Genomic DNA, 17933 nt, shown 5'->3' on the forward strand with positions numbered 1-17933 from the left:
AGCCCTTTCCATGTCCTGGCACACAGTTTAAATGAATGATGGCCTGGTTATAAAAATAGGTTACGTTTATCAAAATATCCTTTCAAAACTCCTAAGCAGTGTGATTATTTATGGGTTGTTTTCTAAGTAAATAAACGTCTCATTTGGACGAATAATATAAAATGTCAATGAGTTCAGTTGACACAACACTGGCATTGCAAATAATAGCACTGTATGCTAAATGGAAATCCATGACACAACCTAAGAATAGAATTTCAGAATATAAATCATGTATGTCTGCCAATCAGTTTACATAGACATTGTTTATTCCATAATTTAAAAAAAAAAAAAAAGCTTTGATTCTTTGTTTGTTTTTGTTATTGAATTTTCCAAGTCTCCATGACCAGAGGAACCCTGCAGCTACCTCCTCCTCAAAGGTGGTGGTAGCTCCAATGTTCCCACAGCAGCCTGCATCAATAGCTGCAGTTGTATCTAAAGCATATTAACACTGAACGCCTGAACAATGACATGCAATCACAAAAGTGTTTCAGCACAACTGCTTTGCATTAGAGTGCACCGACAATGTTTTAATGCATTGGCTACAAGTGCATTTTGGGCATGGTCATCTCGCATCTGCACTGATGCTGGAATTATGGAAAAGACAATTTACTGTTGGTAAGAAACATGTTCGCTTGCACATTGCTCAATGCACTTGTGGTCATAAATGACCCGAAAAATGTTGAAGTCTTCCAGCAGTGGCAAATGTAGATAGTATTTCTCCAAGCAACATGCATTCTCTTTCTCATTTCACGTTCAACTCTCCACTCAGTACTGAGCACTATTTGATTTCTGTAAGCAATTTACTTGCCTGGCAAAAATGCCTGCCCATTTTTTTTCTTATAGAAACCTTCCTTCCACTTCCTTTGCAATATTCATTTTCCAGTTCTCTAAGTAACATTTCAATTTCCTAAACAACTTTCAGCTTCCTGAGCAGCATTGATATTTTGCTGATCAACTTTCCACATCAGGAATTCCCTGGGCAGTTTTCTACTTGCTTCTTTCCATTCTATTATCCTGAGCACAAATCAATTTCCTGAGGAAAATTATGTTTCTCTGTTTCTCTGTTTCTCTGACCAAAGTCAAATTCTTGAGCAACATTTATTTTTCGTGAACATCATTCAACCTAATGAGCACAAAAAGGCACATAGGCACCCTTGGACAAAGGTTATCAAATGATGGGGCTATGACTACTTTGCAGTAGAAAGTTGTGAGCTTTTTATAGTAAGTTGAGCAGATATTATAGATCTTAATAGTCAATGACATAATGTGGTTGAATCAACCTATTTAAATGAAAAGAAACAGCTGTGCAAAGGGAGTAAAACTGTATTAAAATATGGTCTTATTAGATATGGTGGTATAGTCTTACAATTTTATGTGTTAAATGTTTTGAACTTTTGCTACTATTACTTTCACCTGACTAACACTAAGGAGCAAGTTTTTATACCTCTTGCTATGCTACTTGATTTCATAAAAAGATAGAATCAAGCTACATTAATATTTATAAAACTCTGCAAATTACCTAAAATAATGTTTATGAGAATTGAAACAAGTTCGTATGTGTAGGTCACAACAGCAGAATGTAGTAAAGAGAAGTAATGGGAATGAACCCTGTGAGGTTATTGTGATAAAGTGTTCCTAATTTCTGTGCTAACAAGGCTGAGTCAGGCAACAATTTCAAACAGTCTTCAGAGTGAGCCATAAGAAGGATTTGAAGCATTATGCATGATACAAAGTGATCAACTGCACGTATTAGCATTCCTTCAATTGAAAATAACTGATCTGGAACTCCTGTAGCTGCTCTTAAACCTGTTTAGTGTGACAGAGCCTATAATGCATTATTCAGAAACACACTGAAGAACTATGCAAGACTGAAAAATGGGTACTGACCTTCACCAGCAGCAACAGACATTGAGATGTCTATCATCTGTTAAATCCCCACTGGACTAAATGCCTTTGAGTCTTCCTTTGGCACAAATGACAGAGAAACGAAAGCCTAGGCAACATGACCATGCCAGAATTCTTTGTGGCATATAATTTTTTTCTATCTCTACATTTCTCTTTGTTGGCACTAGTTTTAGGGTCATACTGGGGTGCTAAAAGAGTAGGCTTTAGATAAATGAGGTGCCTCCATTCAAGGCTAAGAAAACATTTAACTAGCAGTAATTACTATACCCAATTTATAAGACAGTAAACAAAACTATATACATTCAGTAAAATGTACTACTAATAGCATAAGTAGTAACGCAATAGTAATACAAAGCAATTAAGTGAGAGCAGTAACTATTCCCATAATACAAGGATTAACCACAAGAATGGAATGTTGGGTCGCCTCTAACACACAAATGTCCAAGGTCCCTTTAAAAACTCTGTGGACACTGGTGTCTGCACATACTGTAAACTCTGCACTGTCCTCTGATTACTTTTCCCAGTTTGATGTAGTAACTTTCTGTAGGCACTCCAGAGCTTTTACCCCTCATATTGTTGTAACTAGTCCTAGATCTATTGAGACTCCTGTCAGCTGTGTAGATTTAAGAACCATTTCCTATGACTGGGGGAAGAGCTCAAGAGCAATAAGGGACACAAGGGCAGTAAGAGGCACTAGAGCATGCCCAACATATTAAAGTGGTGTTCGGCCACACGAGGTCAAGCAATAACAGGTCTGTGATATCTATAGACGTCACGTGAGCTACACTCAACAGTGTATTTACCCCTCTCCAACAGGTGTGGATAATTTACTGAACTTCATTCATGAAAGCAAGTGCTGATTGCAGTTATTTACCTTAAACAAGGGCAATATTGTGGCAAACAGGGTATGGACATGTAGGGCCATCTGTGTAATGTTTTGGAAAAAGGGAAACAAAATCCAAGGGGGTTATTTACTATAATCTGATTTTATCTATTTTTTTAATAAAGAAAGCTCGACCAAACTCCCATCCACAATTTTACCTTATTCATCATTAAAATAACTAGAATAAACCGGATCATGGAAAGACACGTTAAAATCGAGCGAAAAACGCGAATCTTACTATTTTTTTAGACTTGTCTCCCATGTCGCTCAATTTTTTCAAGTTCTCTGGAAACCCCAAATTTTTTGGATTAATGGGCTAAACCCAGGGCAGACCACGAAATCTTAAAATTGGGATAGGGACATCTGCCATTGATTTACACATGACCTTGACAAGTTTGAGATGACGGATTTTCGCTTTTTGCCGCATCGAGGTATAATAAATGTCGAATAATTCAAGTTTTTTTTCCACTAAAGTTTTTAGTTTCTGCCCCAAAAAGCACAACCAGAAAAATTTGAATTTTACTAAATAACCCCCTAAATCTGTAGAAGAGGATAGCAGTATGAAGAAGATACCAAGTTATTTCTCCTATAGACATTTCATCTCAGACACTAAAATGGGGGGATCCAAAACATCAAAAAAAATTTGCAACTCTTCACTTTATCAAGTCCTGCAAGTATATAATTTTATAAGTTCCACCATCAACTATCTATTTTGTATTTTTAAACCTGTTCTACTTTGTCCCATTAATAACATCTTAAACTCCTAAATTCTTATTCAAAGCAATCTGTAATAAATATATAAATACATTAAAAAAGATCTTGTGTTCTTACTGGCATGTTATCGGATAAGAGGAGATACTCATGCGTCCTTTAAAACTGGTGTTTTCTCTGGAATATTTTCATTCTGTCTGGATGCCTTGAATAAAAATGAAATAAGAAAAGCTGAGAGATGAGAGTGTTCAGGTTTTACCAATTCAACAATAAATGTATCTCCTAGGCCTTTGTTTGAGAACATTGTGTTTGTAGCTCTGCCTTCTAGTTAAAATAACCCGTCAATGCCCCTGATAAAATGGCAATATACACAAGGTGAATGCTAAAGCTTTGCCTCAGAAGAGGTCTTTAATCCAAGCATTATGCTGTTTTCAGTGGCCTTAAGTACAGATGGAAGGAATAAGCTTGGACTCAGAACAAAGCAATTTTCAAGGGAAAATGTTAAGGATTCTCTGATTGTGAGCAAATGTCATTTCAATGCTATCAATATGCAATTGAAAGGGATTGTGAGGAACACCCACCCACTATAGAAAAAAGACAACTTTAAATAAAGAAGTAGCTTCTTTTCACTGGCTCCCTTCAGAGCATGGGATTCTGAAACATGTGGCTAGGGATAATGAAGATAGATCACTGGCCCTATGAAGGTTGTACTGAGAGCTCAAAAAGTACAATTGAATGCTGTAAAACAAACGGTCTAATGTAATATATTCTAGTGTAAAATGATGTATGCAACATTACATCACTCCCCGTTTAAGGTCCTAAAACATACAAACACATATGCTGATTTTTTAAGGTTCTGTCTTAAAGGAGAACTAAAGTTCAACTAAAGAAGTAAGCTAGAAAGGTGTTACATTATGTTTTGTGCTTCTGTACCAGCCCAAGTCAACCACAGTCCTTTAGCAGTTAAGATCTGTGTCTCCAAAGATCCCCCAGTAGCTCCCCATCTTCTTTTCTGATGATTCACTGCACATGCTCCGTGTTGCTGTCACTTACTGAGCTTAGGAACCGACACAATATACAATACACATCGAATATAAATGTCACAATATAAAGCTGATTAGTAATTAATACAGATAATTACTACATGGCAGCTCATAAACCAGTGCAACTAGCATCAGAATTTAATAATCAGCTCTGTAGCATCAGTTTATATTACAGGTCAACTTCATTTTCTGCTTGATTTCATTTAAACTTAGCTTAGCTTAGAAGCTTAGCTTCTCAACAGCTGTTTAGAGCCCACTGAGCATGTGAGTGTCACAGACACTTTCCAAGCTGCTGACCCCCTGTGACAAGTCCTGGATAATTGTTGCAATTGAGAAGCTGAAATTTTACACTGGTGCAATAAGTTCAGTGTATAAAATATGGCATTTTTAGCCATATTCATTTTTAGGGTTTAGTTCTCCCTTAAAGGAGAAATCAACCATAAAGTAAAAAAAGCCCTACCCCCTTCCCTACATAGACCCTCCCCCCCCGGCAAATGCCCCTAACTATTTACTTAGCCCTTGGTGCAGATTCTGCCAGAGTCACGGAAATTGCAGAGCGCAGCTCTCATTCCGAAGATTACCGTAGAGCAGGAAGATGGCTTCCGTGTACTCCACTGGACAGAATCTGCACCGAGGGAGTAAGTAAAGAGTTAGGGGCATTTGCTAGGCTGCGGGGGAGGAGGGGTCTATGTAGGGAGGGGGATAGGGTTTTTTTTACTTTAAAGTTGAATTCTCCTTTAAAGGTGTCCTCCACCAAAAACGATTTTTGCCTCACAAAAAATATAATAATAACAATATACAGGTATGGGACCTGTTATCCAGAATGCTCGGGACCTTGGGTTTTCCATATAATAGATATTTATATAATTTGGATCTTCATACCCTAAGTCTTCTAGAAAATCATGGAAACATTAAATAAACCCAATAGGCTGGGTTTGCTTCCAATAAGAATTAATGGTGTCTTAGTTGGGATCAAGTACAAGGTACTATATTATTATCACAGAGAAAAAGGAAATAATTTTTAAAAATGTGGATTTTTTAAATAAAATAGAGTCTATGAGAGCCTTTCTGTAGTTCAAAGCTTTCTGGATAACAGGTTTCCAGATAACAGATCCCATACCTGTACATTGATTCAAATGTTTTAATGGTTTTAACGTGATTTGTAAATATAATTGCTATTACAAGTAGGATCTGTTAGTGGCTGTGCAACTGGTTCTGACTTTGGAATTATTTCTAGCAAAACTGAGTAGCTGATTAACATACATCATTTCAGCTCATTGTATTTAATTTTAATAGGGCAAAGATGTGCACAAATGAAAAAAATATTTCCCTTAGACCATTGGAAAGAAGAATATAATTATGTGTTAATACAAAAGTTAAAATGTCTACCTTTGGCAAAATGGGTTGTATGGGAAGCACAGACTTTTCACAAACTTGCTGAAAAGTAGAATCCAGGGACCTCCGTTTACAGTGTAATTAGAATGACTTACTGACAAACAGGGCATACCAGCGCACTCATTTGTTATATTGCTTGCCCGGTAAAGCAATCAAAAAATGTTTTTTTTTGTTTCACAGCACTACACTGCAAGTGATGATTGATCAAAGTCAGGGAGGTGGTTAATAAAAGTTACATGATAGGAGGCCTGTTTTTTGTGAATGAGAAAATACACCGTATTGTGTAAACTCTCGAGCTTTTTTTTTTTTTTGTTCGTTTCAAGACTGAATTGCCTCTGGAGTTTGCCAGCGCTGAAGAGCTGTCTGTGTTCTCGTCAAGCTAATGATGAACGATATCAGGAAATGAAGCTAAATGTGTGCTTGATCCAGGCTGACCATTTTTTGATCTATTACAGTGTTTGTAGTATATTTAAGAATTTCCTAAACTGGTGAACTTTACAGTAAAAACACAAAGAAGTTTTCTAAGTAGGCTTGCCAATTAGTGTTCTGTGAGGAAGATCTAATAAAGCTAAAATGCCAGAGTTCTCATTTATTAAAGGAAGGCAAAATGCAATAAAAAAAGCTGCACTGTTGACCATGTTTTTTTACCTGTAATACAACATTCTTCCCCAGAATTCCAGCTTATTTGCCAGTGACAACTTGTCTGCATGGGAAGTTGTGAAACTTGAATGGGACATGGGCATGTTCCCTGCCCTTCACATGCATGTTGTTCCTCTCTATTAGTGGGAGTTTACCAGTTGTGCCTTCTTTGTCCATAAGTTGCAAAGCCCAACAAGTACTGGCCCAAGTTCATTGCTCTCTTGCATGTTGTACATATAAATACTCAGGGCCCAATTTAGAAATACTTGAATATTTGGCTTTTAAAAACACTATATACGAATACTTTGGCTTCCTGACGATCATTTTTTTCTCCCGGAGAAAGTAGTGTAATAAAAGTTTCATAGTTTTCTATCAGTAGCAACCACTTAACAGGTATTATTGATTGGCCACCTGTTTGAAAGCATACAGCTAGTTGATTTAATTATTTAATTAGATTCTTATATAGTTAACATGCAATACTGTAGAATGTTTATTCCTTTGTTTTTGTACATTGTCAGGAGAGAACTAAACATGACCACTTCTTTACTCATCATTTCTTTTCTTCCCGGCCTTAATTGTTTGCCTGCTCCCTCTACTGGAGTCTTGGCTCAACTAAAAATTAAAATTAAAAAAAAAAAATCTTCTTCCTAAAGATGAATTAGTTAGGTGATATTTACCTTGCAAATAGATCTTGATTCTGCTTAGACTACTAGCTCTTTGATGCAAACAAGTCTTTCATGTTCAAAGGGAGTTATTTTTTCTCCATTTTAATGGTTTTTACAAAAGGTAAACTGTGCAGTTCTTTGCAAAGTCAGACAGTTTTATGGGGTTGCTTTGGATCGGCTGTAGCTATCAATGTCTGAAAAACAATTTATATTTGCCAAGTGGATGGAACTCTGAAGAACAACAGACTAATTCCAAGGAACGTTCAGTGCCTTTGTATATAGCAGGTATTTCATTGCAAACAGGGCCGACCTTAGGGTTAGTAGTTGTGCCTTGTGCAAAATGGTGAGCGTTCCCCAACAAAAGCCAATAATGTAAGTACTCTTTTATTTACAACCTGCTTGAAAGACATGCCAAGGCTGGCTATAATAGAGGGGGAGGGGTTGCTTCCTTTATAATTACACCACTGTAAGGATTAATTATATCTTAGTAGGAATCAAATATAAAGCACTGTTTTATTATTACAGAGGAAAAGGAAATTATTTGATTAAAATGGAGTCTATGGGAGATGGCCTTCAAGTAATTCCAAGCTTTCTGGATAACGTGTCTCTGGATAACAGATCCCATACCTGTACCAAGTTATGTATAATGTAATGTTAAGCATGACCACAGGAAACTGCAAAACGAATGGCTGATATACTATTGTATGTGCCTTGGAGTCTGGCAAGTTTGTATAGTAAAACCACAAATCCAACCACTGGTCCCTCTGCCCAATCTCCCTTCCATGATTTCAACTCATGTATCAATAATGTTTCTCAAAAAAATCAGAGTGGCAAAACGTCACAACAAAAATTGAGCATCAAGTAAATGATAAGGATATTAGAAGTCACTGAGGGGTTCTGTGACCATATAAAGATGCAAGGCTGCAGGCTGATTTATACAGGGAGCTCTGAGTATCACTAATGTATTATAAGGGATAATGTACCCCCTCCTGTAAATGATATGGCTATTAGAAGTCTGAGGGTTTCCATGACCATATAAACGCACAACGCTGCACAATCTTTAACATATTTTACATGAATTACACTTAAGTGACAAAGGTAGCTCTCTATATGCACATCATATTTTACAGTTCTACCCCAAAATATATGAGTGGATGAGTACAAGACCATCGCATGTTTATATGTGGGTTGTTTTGATTTTTTTTGCCTGGGCTGCTTTTTACTCCCAGTTCGGCCCTAACATAACTTAATAGACAGTGGCATAACTACCATAGAACAGAGCTCACAATAACAGGATGCAGGGCCGTGCCAAGGTATTTTGACACCCTAGGCAAGGCCCTTTATCAATGTCCCCCCACTCAGTCCTACATTACCATTTCCCAACTTACCATCTATATTGCCCTCTGTACTTGTGCCAGCAGCCATAATGTTGCCTCATGTACCTGTGCCAGCATATTACCCCCATTTGTACTTGTGCCAATGGCAGTCAATCCCTCAGATTGCTCCCAAACCCCCAATATGTACCTGTGCCAGCATAAGACAAAACATCCATCATAATGTTACCCCCAGTCTGCAATTATGCCAGCGGCAGCCAAAAAAATCATATTGCCCCTAATTTAAACTTGTGCCAGACAAAAATCCATCATAATGCCCCAAACATTTGTGTACCTGTGCCAGCAGCTTTCATATCACCCCCATTTGTACCTGTGCCAGCAGCAGCCAGAAAATTCACAATATTGCCCCCAAATATTTACTTGTGCCAACAGGAGCCAAAAATCCACCATACTGCCCCAATTATGTATCTGCCAAGAGGGAGATGGGGAGTGCCAGCAGTACAAATCAAAGGCAAGAGGGGGTTGGAATAGGCGGTTTATAAAATTGAAAAACTATTAAAGGCCAAGAAAACTAGGGTTTAAAAAAAAAATCCCCTTTAAAACTGTGCCCCCCCATCATGATTGCACCCTTAAGCAGGTACCTACTCTGCCTACCCCTAGTTCCGGCCCTGACAGGATGACCTGAGTACACAGGAGCCCTGATCACTGGTTCAGCCGTATTTTAGTTCTCCCTTCTGTTCTGCTACAAACTGTAAACTGTTTTGCCACAAAATGTTGAACAAAGGAAAAAAATGGGTTTTGCGATAAAGTAATATACTAATCAATGGGAAAACATAATAAAAGTTGTCTGCGAAAGGAATATGTGTAAGCTTAAGGAAAAAAAATGTAAATAATAATTTTACAGTTTAATATTGTTTAAAGTGCTTTTAAGACCTGTAAGAATTGGAGTGATTTTTTTTAAATGAAATACCTTTTCCAACTGAATTTTGCTACATACACAGCAAATAGGAAAACACAATATCCAGGGCAAATACTTAAAATATTTTTGGTTTCAGAAAACATATGACATGTTCTAATATGCAGTGTTTGTACACTGTCCTAATCATTATAATGTTTCTTTCTCTCTTCAGAGCTCTGTGTATTGATATTCCTAGAGAACTGTACATAACCTGACTACACGTGCAGCCATTTCTGTCCTGCAATTTTCAGTTTGACAACAAAACTTCTGTACGCAGCAAGGGTAGACATATTGCCTGCAGCATGTGCAAACCTTTGATGGGAGATATTTCTGTCCCACAAACGTTGCAGGTCTCTGTTTAAAGTACTTAATCTCCTTACAGCTGTGATTAAGGTGTATCATTTCTGAAAATAAAATAACATTGCTGAGCCTATTTCACACAAAAAAAACAGCAATTTAAGTTTTTGGAGATCTAAAGATACCGCTAGTATTCAACAGATGATCATTTTATAAACATTTAATCAGAAATGATTTCATTGTACTACCCTGGGAACTTTCAAAGATTTAAAAAAATAATAAATAAAGAAATGGGGAGTGAGGTTCATTACCTCTATTTAATGTTTGAATTCTGTTTTAGAGCAAGATGGAAAATTGCGTATTATTATAAAGTATGGCATCCAAAAAGATGGCTGTATTGTCCAGTGCCACAGGGTCATCTTGCTATATTTCAAGACAGATTTGGTCTCATCTTCTTCAGTCACGTTCCAAAAATATAACCTAAATGAAACATTATTGTAATCAGATTGGTCAGGATTATTTTCCCATTGCTAGAGTTTTCAGTTATGTTATGTAACAGCCTGAAGAAGAGATCTGACCTGCCTTAAAAGACTGTAATGTTACCTAACGTGGTTAATCAGTATCACCCAGTCCTACTCCTTTCTCATCTATTCCCACCAACAAAGTACAATCTCATACCTCTATATTAGGCACATTCTCATTCTTTATGTAGGCATATTCCATTTCAGTGCCATGAAAAAACAAATTGTTGTGAATACTTTATTAACGCATTTCTTTTATTTTCATTGTTTTTACATCTGACTGTATTGTATGTGTTTCAATACAGGGCCCTATGTTTCCTATGAGAAAAAAATGTAAAGGAATTGTTTCCCATGTATCTATATGACACATGAGATAAAGGCGTGGGCTCTCACTGCATGGGTTTGTAAATTTGTAATTTTGCCGTTTGGGAAAAAAGCAGAGATCTCACAGTTGAAAACTAATATTGTTTTTTGTAAAAGAAATATCATCGTGGACCAAATGTCCACTCTTTTGAATATGGCTCTGTTTTGGGTGCAGATTAGGTTTCACTAATGAAGGAAGAGTGAAACTGATATTTTTTAGCTGTCCACCTCTTTGTAATTAGATTGCCCTGATAGAGTGTTTGCATTCACTTTGGTATTGTCCATACTGCCGCCTAAAGCTCCTTAAGTTTCAAAGGCCTACACAAAAATTGCCAATAGCACATCCTTTTCCATCCGTGGGATTGGATATCAATATCTCTTCTATATAGAAATACTGTAATTGATGTGCTTTCTAATATATGGGCGTGTTTAATGTCCTGCAACACATGATATTCTCTTTTTATTTTATTCCAGGATTATATATATAAAATAAATGATGTACTATTTAGTATTACTTATTTATATTATTATGACTTTGCTGGTTAATATATGACATACAAATGTCACACCATCCTGTTGTATATAATTAGTGATGGGCGAATTTGCGCCGTTTCGCTTCGCCGAAAAATTCGCGAATTTCGCGCGAAATTCGCGAAACGGGGAAAAATTCGCGAAACGGCGCCAGCGTCTCGTTTTTGACGCCGGCGCCCGTTTTTTCGACGCCGGCGTTTCGCGAATTTATTCGCTGGACGCGAATCGCGCAAATTCGCCGCGAATTCACTATATATAATAGTAGGGTTTAGAGATCTAAGGAGATAGGATTAGCAAGGATTAGATTCTAAGGAGTCATAAATGGGCAACTGAAAAAGGTGAAGTGGCATGTAGACAAAATAATAAGGAAAGTGACTGGTTATTGCGAAAAATAAAAGAATAGTTAAGGGCAAATTGGGGTGGACGAGGTTGAAAAGTGAAAAAGTATGGATTTAGTAATGGAAAGAACAAATATGGGTGAGTGAAAGCAAATGAAAACATGATGCTGTGGGAGGGAGATTTCTATAATGGGAATTTAGGGGCAGATGTATTAAGGGTCGAATATCGAGGGTTAATTAACCCTCGATATTCGACTGGCGAATTAAAATCCTTCGAATATCGAAGTCGAAGGATTTTGCGCAATTCGTTCGATCGAAGGAATAATCGTTCGCTCGAACGATTAAATCCTTCGAATCAAAATGATTAGATGGATTTTAATCCATGGATCGAAGGATTATTTTTCGATCAGAAAAAACTTGGAAAGCCTATGGGGACCTTCCCCATAGGCTAACATTGACTTCGGTGGCTTTTAGGTGGCGAACAAGGGGGTCGAAGTTTTTTCTTAAAGAGACAGTACTTCGACTATCGAATGGTCGAATAGTCGAACGATTTTTAGTTCGAATCGTTCGATTCGAAGTCGTAGTCGAAGTTCAAAGTAGCCCATTAGATGGACGAAGTAGCCAAAAAAACACTTCAAAATTCTAAGTTTTTTTTCTTCTATTCCTTCACTCGAACTTAGTGAATGGGCCCCTATGTGTTAGAAAGAAAGGACATAAATCAGATTGTTTGCAGGGGTTTCACAATGAGCAAACATACTTGAGTAGGCTATTAAGATGACTAAAGGTGTAGCAAGGAAAATATGAAAGACTGATCTGGTATTAAACAATGGTATGAACATGTATAGGCTAAACAGTTTTTACCCCCTTAACATTCTGATGGGTGTGAAAATGGTGTTAACATAAGGACAACTTTGGTCAATAACTGGCTTACCCCAGGTTAGTCCTACTAGATTAATACTCATTGAATTGACATCACATTTATGAATCCTTGTTGATTCATAATCCATGTATACTGAGCTCAAGCCTACACTATGTTTTAAACTACCAAAATGATCCTAGTATGGACTTCTACATATCCATGCGTTTGTGAGAACCCAAACACTCCAACCAACAATGACTTCTATAATTATTTATCTAGGAATCATAGCAGTAGTTTAGTTACAAATTCAGTTTTTTTTGTTGTTGTTGAAGACCCAGTCACATTTTCCCTACAGACACATCCCCAGTAAATGTAACCATTCACGGCACAAATAGTTTTGTTCTCGCTAAAATAAATACTTCTTTTCTCTAGTTACCAATTCACTATCATTTTATTATATTTGTATGTTACAGTTTATAAAAAGGATTCTGTAATCTTCATAACAAGGCAACAAGGAGAAATGTTATTAGAGCAGCACTTGTTATAAATGTTGTTTAACAGCAATGGATTGTGTGAGCCATGAGGTTATTACTTATGTTACAAGACAGACGGAGTGGGAACTCTTCCAGAAAACACGGAAACAGCTAAAATGTTGTTTCAAGGAACCAGGTCTGAACCAGAAATTGATTGAGTTCTGTGGAGAGAATAAATGGTTTCCCTTGCCAGCAACTACTGTTCAGCCCCATCAGGAAGTGTGTTCCAGAGCAGGATCTCATTACACTCTTATTTTATGGTTCATTTCACATTTTAAATACAATCTTAAAAAACTGCAAAAAGAGCAGAGTTAAAGTGGGAATATAGGTCAGTGCTCTTTTGGATTTATAGAAATGATGTTAGAGAGGATTTCAAAAAGTACACCAATAAATGATAAAACTGCATGTTTAACACAAAATCCCATGTTTTGATGAATATATTAAGAAATTCATTGTACAAAAAAATCATAGTTTTTGCTTACATTTATATCTAGAGATAAAGGGTATAGCATTTTGCAGCCAGCTCTATGTGGTTCTCATCACATGATTTCCTAGAACGAAAAAGATTCATTACAGGGTCTGAAATTAGACAAGAGAAATATCTGGACCAAACTTCTGTTCTGTCACCATTCTAGGCTTTATGGGTGAAAATAAAATTGCTGCCAGTTCTTTCTCCTTAGAGAGTAAGGGGGGCTGTAACTTGAGTACAGTAAAGCTGCACTGCGTCTGTCCCATCTGCTTTTTTCTCCATCAGATTTGTTTGCTTTCCTCTTGTCCCATTTCTTTTAAACTGTGTTTCACATTTTGCTTTTCTTTCTTCCCAAACAAATTATGTTTTCCAGTCTACCCCTCTTCCTTATTTATCACTGAGATACACTCATTCCGTTTCTGCAACGAGGTAGCACTCAGGTTCTGATTGTGCTAGTGGTTTGTTTGGTTTTTAAAGGGAACTTGTCACCAGTCTTTTTTTTATTCAAAAATCCATACCCGTTATAAACTCATCATATAATGCAAAGCAGGCAATTACTTTTACTTTCCATTCTGCCCTTTCTTGACTTTCTGACTCCTCACATTCCCCTTCTCTCCTCATCATCTAATTGGTTAGCCAGTGCACGTACCTGGACATCAGGTGCATAAACAAGATTTGGGAACAGGGCCGGGAACTAGGGGTAGGCAGAGTTGGCATGTGCCTAGGGCGCAAAGCTGAGGGGGCGCCAGGCACGTACCTGCTCTTTCGCCTACCCCATGTCCGGTCCTGTGTCTCCCTGGCTGCCGCTGGTAATTTGCGTTTAAATGCTCGTAATTTTGCGCATGCGTGCTGGTGCGTACTTTTGCGCTGGCACGTACTTTCGCGCATGCACAATTGAGCGCACACTAAGCCGGCGCCGTCTGGGAATGATGAAAAACTTGCCTTAATAACAATGTCCACAAAATGGCACCTGCCAGCTTCATTTGATTTCGAATTCCAAAACTAAAAGAAAAAAGATTTAAATAATTTATAAAGTGTAAGTGAAGTTTATTTTGCTTGACATCATAAAATAGGATTTGAAATTATTTCTTTGGGTGACAGGTCCCCTTTAAAGTACCAGAAGTGCTTTGTTACCCCAGTGATGAGCTCAACCTATGCTTGACAAAGGGGTTACACACCCCGAAACGTTGCATCCGCAATAAATGAGCAAGGGGTTTCCCTGCTAGAAGTAACCCAAGTTGTGCCAGTGTTTTCTTGCTTTTCTCAACCTATGCTATACCACACACACACACATATATATATATATATATATATATATATATATATATATATATATATACAATACTTCAAGATGGACAATGCAATAAAAGGATTTAAGTGTGCTGTCCATCTTGAAGTATTATACATAATTACTTGAGCACGCAGGTACTTTTTGAAACGTTATATATATAGATATATATAGATATATATATATATATATATATATATATATAATATATATATATATATATATATATATATATACAGTGGCGTAACTACCGGGGGGCAGGGGGTGCGATTGGGCCAGGGCCCGCACCCCCTCAGGGCCCCCCGGCAGCTCGCGTGTCACTGACTCCGGCGGCAGAAAATGACGTACGGAGGGGGGCGGGGGCCCGGTTGCACGTCCCGCGCCAGGGCCCGCCCCCCTTTAGTTACATTACTGTATATATATATATATATAGTGTTTGTTCGATTATATTGAAAAAGCTTCTGTAAATCTGATAAACTTGTGGAGTTAGTTTTGTTACACTCTCTGGTTAGGTGTCCTTTTATTAATTCTAAAGAACAGATACAGTAGACCAGAATATTGACAATCATCTACTAAGATATTGTTTACTCAGCAGTTACATATCATAACCTGCTATACTAGTTCCCAGGCAGATCTAATTATGAGTGTGCTCTTTTATTCTTATATATCTTAGCTACATGTATTTTTATTGTTTGTGACACTTGGATTGAACCACTCTTGACATATTGCTGCTGTGGGCGAATGCAAAGTTTTACAAAGAAAGGAAGGAAAAAAACATTGGATAGATGACACTTCAAAGTCTAGCTTTGATGATGGTTTAAAGTTTCATATAATTCTTATCCAACTGCTAAACACAGCATAACACATGTCTTTTAACATGTTCCCTTTTTACAAAACGGTCTTATTTTTTTATTGTTGTTTTTAATTCTCCAGTGAATAATTGAAGTGTCAGTGTAAAATTATATTCTCCGGTTCTCTTAATGGTTATTGCTGTGATTTCCAAAAGCTGTTTTACAGCTGTGTATCTAATTTCCTACCTAACGCTGCTTCCATGTACTATATAAACCAAAAAATGGGAAATAAATCAGACTCAGTAAAAAAGGGATCTGTAATAAATATAAATTCAAAAATGTAAAAAAAAAAAACATATTGAAGAACAAGGCAAACTATATTGTTTTTCCCTAAATGTAACATGCTGCGATTCCATTTAGCAGGCAGTTTTCCGACCATGTTGTTTATGTTTGTATAATGTTCCTTACAAGAACACAACTTTTTAAGCTAATGTTTTCCTCCTAAACTGATCATGCATACATCAAAGAACTGTATTATATAAAAAAAACTGTATAAATATTAAGTTTTGTATCTCCAAAAAATGGTAGCAAAGTGTCATTCTTAATTGTAATGTTTTCTTTTGCCCAACAGTGATCTAAGTATGAACAACATAACCAAGTTGCCTTCCAATGCACTGCACAACCTGCACTTCTTAGAAGAACTGTAAGTAAATCTTTAAAATCTTCTTGGCTTTGGTCTTGTACTCATTCTTTGCTAGTCATGCAAACATTACATTTAAATTTGATGATAAAAGCTGGAACTGAATTAGGAGAAAACCATAAAATAACTTTTTGTCATTGATTTGAACCTGGCCTGACATTCTCTATCACATTTACATACTAGAGGCCTATTTATCAAAGGTTGGATGTTTAGGGGCAGATTTACTAAGGTGCGAAGTGGCTAACACTAGTGACAATTCGCTAGCGTTGCCACCTGCAGGGACATCGCCGATTTACTAACAGACGCAGGCACCAATTCGCTAGCGTAAGAGACCGTCCGTCGCTAGCGGTCATTCGCAGTCAATTACCAGGCAACATTTTTGCTCTGGCGAACGGACGTTACTCCACAAATTCACTAAAATGCGGATTTTATAGAAAGTTACCTCTTTTGCCAGAGTTGCCTTTGCCACCTCAGACCAGGTGAAGTGCTATAAAGTAGCTAGAACTTCCTCCAGTATAGGAGCAAACAGGAGTACCCAAAGGAAACCCATGCAGACATAGGGAGAACAAAACTACTCCACAGGATGATTTCACACACGTGTTGCCTCCAATGACTTTTATGGCAATTGCCTGAAAGCACTAGTGCTAGTGCATTCCAGATGATTGTTGACAGCATTTCCAAGTGACAGTTTTCAAAAAGCGCTTCTACCTAATCTAACGCACTGAAGTGACTATTACGTGTTTGGGGTACTTAAAAATTCGTCAATCAACAAACCTCAAATTTACAAATGTGGCATTTCATTCAACTGCAAAAAAAACTGTCAGTTAAAATGGGGACCACATTTCAAAATGATGGTACTTGCACTGATTGCTTTTTATGAAAGGTTCAGGGAATATAAACATCGATTCCAGCTGAAGCATATAAGGTTAACTGAAAAATACAACGTGCAAGTGCGATTTTCAGGCACATATGACCGTTGTTTTAGCCTGCATTTGTTCCAGAATTCTGACAACTTTTTAAAGGAAAACTTGACTCCCAAAAAGAATACTTAAGCAACAGATTTCTATCATATTAAGTGGCTTATTAAAGAATATTACCAAAAATATATATATCAGTAAAAATTAAACCTTTTACATCTTTACCATGAACCACCATTTTGTGATATTCTTTGTGCTGCCCCAGAGATCACCTGACCAGAAATGCTGCAGCTCTAACAGGAAGAAGTGTAGAAGCAAAAGACAGAACTTTTAATTGGCTCATGTGACCTAACCTGTATGTGTCGAAGGAGGCATTGGACAAATTGCTAGGAGCATGTATGGGCAACCATTCCTTTGTCAGCATTGTCAGTGCATTGTAAATGAATATTATATATATATATATATATATATATATATATATATATATATATATATATATATATATATATATATATATATAGTTAAGGATATTATAAGTTATCGAGAAGTTACATGACCATATAAAAACATGAGACCGAAGGGGGGTACACTTATTACACTTATGTTTGAGCTGACCACATACATTTTTTAAGGGAGTCTGGACATGTAATGGTTTACATGCATGGCAGCCATAAAAGGGTTAAAAAGTACAACATCTTTGAAAGAGCATTTTTTAAACTCCTATCTACAGTGTTTTTTTCTTCTCTCCAAACAC

At 37.1% G+C, this 17933-nt stretch overlaps 1 protein-coding gene across 1 annotated transcript in view; it reads left to right on the forward strand.

Moving 5' to 3' along the window:
- Positions 1-17933, forward strand: part of lgr5.L (leucine-rich repeat containing G protein-coupled receptor 5 L homeolog) — a 110940-nt gene that overhangs the window by 28672 nt on the left and 64335 nt on the right. The window contains 1 exon segment of the mRNA NM_001199223.1: positions 16194-16265. Within this exon segment, the coding sequence (NP_001186152.1) occupies positions 16194-16265 (72 nt within the window).

This window comes from Xenopus laevis, chromosome 3L (assembly GCF_017654675.1).
Source record: "Xenopus laevis strain J_2021 chromosome 3L, Xenopus_laevis_v10.1, whole genome shotgun sequence".
Lineage (NCBI taxonomy): Eukaryota > Metazoa > Chordata > Amphibia > Anura > Pipidae > Xenopus > Xenopus laevis.